This window comes from Phytophthora infestans, genomic scaffold, assembly GCF_000142945.1.
Source record: "Phytophthora infestans T30-4 supercont1.26 genomic scaffold, whole genome shotgun sequence".
Lineage (NCBI taxonomy): Eukaryota > Oomycota > Peronosporomycetes > Peronosporales > Peronosporaceae > Phytophthora > Phytophthora infestans.
In genome coordinates, this window is record NW_003303733.1 from 869854 (window position 1) to 876300 (window position 6447).

The window sequence follows — 6447 nt, forward strand, 5'->3', positions numbered from 1 at the left end:
GAGCTACACGGACGATCAAAACACATTGATATTCGATATCACTTTGTACAGGAAAAGGTTGAGAGATGCGAATTTTGTATTGAGTATTGCAACACCAAAGTGATGGTAGCAGACATTTTTACTAAAGCCCTTGATAAGCACCAATTTAGAGACTTAAGAAACAAGTTAGGTATGCGCTCTCTCGCTAAACTTAACAGCTAAACATACTTTAAAATACACGATAAATTAACCATTTTTATATTACCTCACAACTTTTAAAGAGTCACGTGGTAACATGAGTTTTTTCCCTTTAAGAACTTTTACATGCAAAGGTTTTCTCGTGTTACTTTTCGATAAGGTTTTTACACTGAAAGTGTTTTTCCCTGGCACACAGCCGCCAAATATACATGTACATTTAACTTTATAATAGAACAAAAGTGAAGGTAAACAAATCAAAAAATTATATTTTGATCTTAATCTAAAAGTGAAACTTTACGAACGAACATCACTCTGTCGATCCACTCACCATAGTCCTCCAAAGGGCACTGAGACGAATCGTCAAAAACTGTCCTCTGGGCTCCACGGACCTGGAGGACAAATGCATGTCCAACCGCCATAGTATTACAGGCAGCAACCAAGTAAATACCATCTTGAAATGGCAACCGTACTATGGCAGCGACACCTCGGTGTCCAGTACGGTGCCTGTTGTACTCAATATCCTCCAATGATAGCCGAGAACCACCTACATGTAACTGTAAAATAAAAGCTCGAAAAATTGTCCACGGCACTCCACGAGACAGATTTTGCTTTAATTCTGTTGCTCTCGCAAGGAACTCCTGAGCATGGGAGTTCCGAACACCAAACGGCTCACCCACTAGCAGCAATGCGTGTTGCAGTGCGAGAAACATGCATGTACCCATCGGGTTGGCACCAGCAACCGATGGTTACAAGTTGCTGACGAACTGAAAGAAGTCGGTTTGCCGACCTCCATCAACCCACTCGTCCACAACCTTTATAGCGGTTTCAAATCCGTCCTCAACTAGCATGGCACGTGGCTCCCATGTGCGTGGTAGCCGGTCATACTTGTGGGTCCTCCACAAAACCCTGTAGAGTAAGCCACCAGTTGTACTCGTTTTTCGGTCCTTTAGGAATGCTACACCCCAAGTCTGGGGCACGCACGGACGCTCCTTGCGTCGACGTCGCCTTTTGGGTTTGGACCCTCGTATGAACGACGGGCTAAAGGCGGCCGGAGGTTGCCGGGATCGAGTACTGCGGCGAATCTTCGGTACTGTTGATGTCGAAGTCGTTGGCTCAGTGCATGTAGATGTAGTTGAAGTGGGTTGATCTTGAGTTGAAATCGTGCTCGAAGAATTAGCCGTAGCCGTGTCAATAACCGATAGAGAATTCGTAGTCGGAGGTAACTGCTTTGGGGCAGCCATTGTAATGAGATGCTTGGCGATAGTAGGGTCCATCCGGGCCACCTGCGCCGACCGAGGCATGATCCTCAAAGCTGGCGTTAAATAACTGAGCCTCGAGCCAATCTGCCTGGTCTCCACAAGTATCCTGAATTACGCTGACTGAGCGAGAATGAAGCGTTGCAATACCCAAAGCTGGCTGTGAAGCACCGAAGTTTGTAGATGTCGTGACCTTGACGTGCGTGTCCTTGACGTGCGTGTGGCTGGTGCGGTGACAGTAGAATGTAAACTGTGATGTGAGACTACGAGATCAGCTCGATGAGCCCCCGAGCTGCTGATTGATCCTATACCGCGCGCCGGACCATAGAATAAGACCTTATGCCGTCCCAGCATCATCTGCGTTTGTCGTCTCTACTAAATTTAAGGCTGTCTGTCATGTGGGCCGATTCTGTTGGCATTGAGCTTCTCTAAGTTAACATACACGCTCCGATAAGATGGCCACTTGTTGTAACTGCTATTAACTTCAATACAAGTGTACTCTCAAAACCTATCACTGTCAAAACTAATTCGTTTTGAACTTTCGAGTCATTTTTCAGTCTGCCACCTGGTGCACAGGTGGCCAAATGGCGATTTGGACTCCACCTCCCCAGAAAACTGCCCTGGCGAGTAGTCTCCGTTTGGCTGTAGGGCCTCTAGGAGCTTCAGAAACGCAAAAAACACAAATTCGTGTAGCCATTTTGTAAATTGACTGAACACGTTTAGCAGGGTTTTCGTAGACCAATCAAAACACGTGTATTATATTATCCAATGACGTTCCCTGATGTCGATCCAGGGAGGCTGTTGAGGTTAGGGCCCGTCACAGGGACCGCCTCTCCATCCAGGGGTTGCGCCCTGGTCGTAAATAAAACAGAGTTGAATTTGACACAAACCTAAGACTTGGTTATATTATTGCGATCTTCCTCCACACTATAGTGTAAGCTAGTGACTGTAACTATAACCCTGCTACAGGTGAACCCAAAACAAGTAATGCAAATGCTGGTCTGTAGATCCGCTTCATTTTGATAGTATAATTTATCTTATTCCATTCTTTGAATAAAGCTTCCATCACGGTTTGCGTTGCGATCTCACGACGACGAGCTGCGTTTCTCATGTTCACTACATCTTGTGAAATTACACTACAGGCAGGGTCAGCCTGTTGCAAACTGGCACACACATATACAGCGGTGATCCCCACACCATACATGACACTGACTAGAGCTTGCAGAGATGCCATTGGAGCGATCTCCTCAGATGCAACTGCACGCAGAAGGTGACTTGGATGGACGCGATGATCATCAGAGGTGGGGTGGCTGTGAATTCGGCTTCCATTTCTAGCGTGAACAATTTTCCAAGAGCCCCAAGAATTGTCTTTGTCTGCTGCTGCGACTACTATTTTCATGGGACACCCTATACGCATTGAACGTGTTGTCGTTAATCATCAGTGAGGTGTTGGGTACACCTTGGGTTTCCTGCGCTATCACAGTCAAGTCTTCCTTTCCAAACTTGCTCCGGTACCGCGTCGTTGTAGAAACCTTGTCTCTTGAATACATTGAATCCGTGATCTTTAGTCCATGGATGCAACGCAGCTAAAGCGGCCTTCTCGGTCGGGTATGTTTGCTCTGGAGGCGGTTCAATCTCTACAGTGTCCCTCACGATTACTGGCACGGAATTTGCAACTGTCTCGTGATCCGGTTCCAGAGTACTGGTATTCGGAAGAGCTGAAGAACCAATTGGGACTTCACACTAACTAGATTCACCCCCTGACGAAACGGTTGTCGATTCAGAGGTGAGCAATGCTGTAAACTCCATCGTGGAGGAAACACCGTTGGTGCTGGAAGCGTGTGTGGGTTGTTCAACCCGTGTTGGGATGTTTAGGCTGTTACGCTGCGGCAGCGATTGTCAAAACTTTAAGCTGGGTCTGAACGGCACTTTGACATTAATTATTGCAGTTTTTCAAGTCTTAGCTTAGAGTACACTGATGATTGCTTCGACCACCCCTGCTCCCAGCATCACAGAACCTAGGAGCATCATTCCACATAGGAAAACCTGGCGCAACCGGTTTCCACACGTTGAGGGCTCGTCACTAAACAGATGCAGGTGGAAGAATGCAGGCAGGATAAAAGCCAATAACGAGCAGCACGTCGAGCCGATGAACGAAATAAATCGACCAAAATCTACAGCGCAATCAACGAGTTACTGAGCCATATTCACTAACGTTACCGACCAGGGACTTCTTACCTGGAACACCGGCAGCGATCACCGCAGTGAGCAGCACAACTCCAGCGCGGAGAACAATTCCCTTTTTCTGAGTCGTTTGTGGGTTCTCAAGCTTGTTACCACACGCCACCATTGGCTGTAGCACCTCAAAGACCGGGAACAGCATCGCGGGGTACGTGAAGAAGAGTCCCAAACACAGGAAAACCTTAACGAGCGTGACCAAGCCGCCGCTTCCCTCGAAATTAAGCGTGATAACCGCGTCTGTGTCGATACCGAAGGCCAGATATCCGCAGATACCGAACGTGGCGTACAGCGACGTGATGATCACGACTGTGCACACGAGAATCGGCATGAAGTTGTGCTTGTTGCGCATCGAATTCTCCAGCGGCAACACCATTCCCACCCCTTCGAAACAGTAACTCGCCACTCCGAAGAAGAACGGAATGGCAGACACCACGCCTATAGGCTCAATGTAGTCGTGATTTATATCCATGTAGCCCAAATCGATGTTGAGCACCACCAGCAGCCCAACGATGCACATGAAATCAGCGAGGAGCGCCACATAGGCCACCTCCCTCATGTGCCTTAGTAAGGAAAACCCAATAAGCGGCGGCACACACACCGAAACGACCAATTGTTTCGATACGTCCAGGAATTTGTGCGCAAGGATTGCATGAACGCACTCGGCTAAGTTGTCGTTGTTGTGAGTGGCATGATACTGGAAAAGCTGCTACGCTAGCATTTGTGAGCGTAATGCGGATTGGCTTGCTAATGACATCTCGATAACACTATCTCAATTGAAGAGTGTGGGAGAACCCGGGAGGGCCGCAAAATGCAAAAAATGAATTTAAAGGTACGCTGGCTGGCTTTTTATAAGTGTGCCATTTAGAAGGTATACCTGCCTTAGCGACCCCACGATAGGAATAACGTTTGCGAGGAATAAAACGTTAGTGTTCAAGCAAATCGTCCCTCCGAAAACCGATATTTTCACTTTTGTAAATTACAGTGATTTACTCCGCCCCACATTAGATCACGCGCCCACGTCGGTGGCTGTAGTTCACTTGAGTTTGGCGTGCTATTTAGATATGTTGCTCCTGTTATCGCACAATATAGGCTACACGTGCTATCGATTGCGATTTTGCAGTTGACACCAGGGAACAATTGATTTTGGCACTGCGACACATTAATCACGCACGCCTTAGTTTACAGCTCAAGTACTATGTGTCGAAATGATAGTGTCTAGTGTACATGAACGTATCAACATTGTATGGGGTGCGAGGTGGACAGCACCTTCGCCGCTCTGGATCACTAATTAACCTTAAGCACAGCTATTTAAAAAAAATACCAGACTTCTTAAAAAGTCACGCTAATTAATAATTTAATTATTTTATTTCGTAATTGATGGTAATCCAGAGCGTAAACACGCCGATGATTGTCACTTGAGCCGACGCCCATCTCCTTTATAGTCCAATCAGAAATCAGCTGATACAATTGAAACCTCGTGTGATCCACTCAAGCACATGTCTACACCTGATTGGTCAATAAGCGAGTCTGCCTCCTCACTGTTAACCAATAAGATGATGACACCTTGGCACACGCTACCCGTGTGCCACTTTACCTACTTTCGTAATAACTAAAGAAATATCTACCTACTTATGTAATTGGAGTTGGGCCCATTATATCACCCACGTACTACTCAGTACAGAAGACATCCTGAAATTCTTGGCGTGGATTGTACCTACAAAACAAACTAGTACAAGCTGCCGCTGCAGAACATTATCGCGTTGACTGCTTTTAACACTGTAGTACCTGTTGCCCAGTGCTGGCTTCCAAAGGAAAAGAAAGTGGACTACACCTGGGCAATGAACACGCAACGGACTTTCTTGGAGGAAATACATGTCGCGTTTCCAAGTGTCACTTTTACAGATAGAGAACTGGCCTCGATGAACGCGGTGGATAACGTTTTCTCGGTATTCCCGCCCCCTATGTAGATCGTATGTGTCTCAAGTCGATTTTGATATACACTGGTGGATAAAGCGTGATCGAGGCGAAGCCCCTCCCATTCGGATACAGGAGCCAATGTTTACAGCTCAAGCCCAGATCCAAAGGCATCGACGAATTCATCGCCGAACCCAGAATCAGTCCTACAATTCCAGACGGGATCCGAGTCTCCTCGAGCGTACCGATTTAAATCACCCTGTAGCACCACCTTCCGTTCCAACCCGTGACACCCAAGTACCTGATTCGGGTGTGTTTCACTTCCTCCCTTAACGGATTCGCTTCACAACCCTATATCAGACCCAACTACCTATCACGAACATCATGTTCCTTTTCGCATTTGGGGCTAAGCCAATTTAAATTGAATCATAACTCAGCTGTTCTTTTTTATTTTCGTAAGTTTATTCCTTAGATTTACGCTTCTTTGAATGCCCTCGGAGCACGTGAGATCGAAAAGAGCTGTCATTTGCAGCACATCTCCACACACGTCACAAACCCACGTAGATTCTACGATACGTGCACCATCAGAACAAACTTCTACGGTAGAAGTTTGTTCTGATGGTGCACGTATTGTGAGCTGGTTCTTCTGGGCGTTGGAGTTCTTCTCACAATATTGTTGATGCTGCCGCATTGGATTAGAGTCCTCCAACTTAAGACCACAATATTGACACGTATAGTGACGAGGAAGAACGTTGTTCATAATATCAGGCTCCCACTTGATATCCCGGTAGTATGGATAACAATGAAGGCGGTAGCTCTCTATTTCGTTAGGCGGTAGCTCTCCATTTCGTAATAGGAT

General features: G+C 46.6%; 1 protein-coding gene across 1 annotated transcript; it reads right to left on the reverse strand.

Moving 5' to 3' along the window:
* Nucleotides 1-3398: 3398 nt before the first annotated feature.
* On the reverse strand, nt 3399-4230 carry PITG_12448 (Amino Acid/Auxin Permease (AAAP) Family; the record flags this gene model as incomplete). The annotated part of the gene is made up of 2 exons (XM_002900291.1): nt 3399-3607; nt 3672-4230. 2 exons carry the CDS (start codon nt 4228-4230, stop codon nt 3399-3401), a joined length of 768 nt encoding a protein of 255 aa, XP_002900337.1.
* Between the last annotated feature and the right edge of the window lie 2217 nt (nt 4231-6447).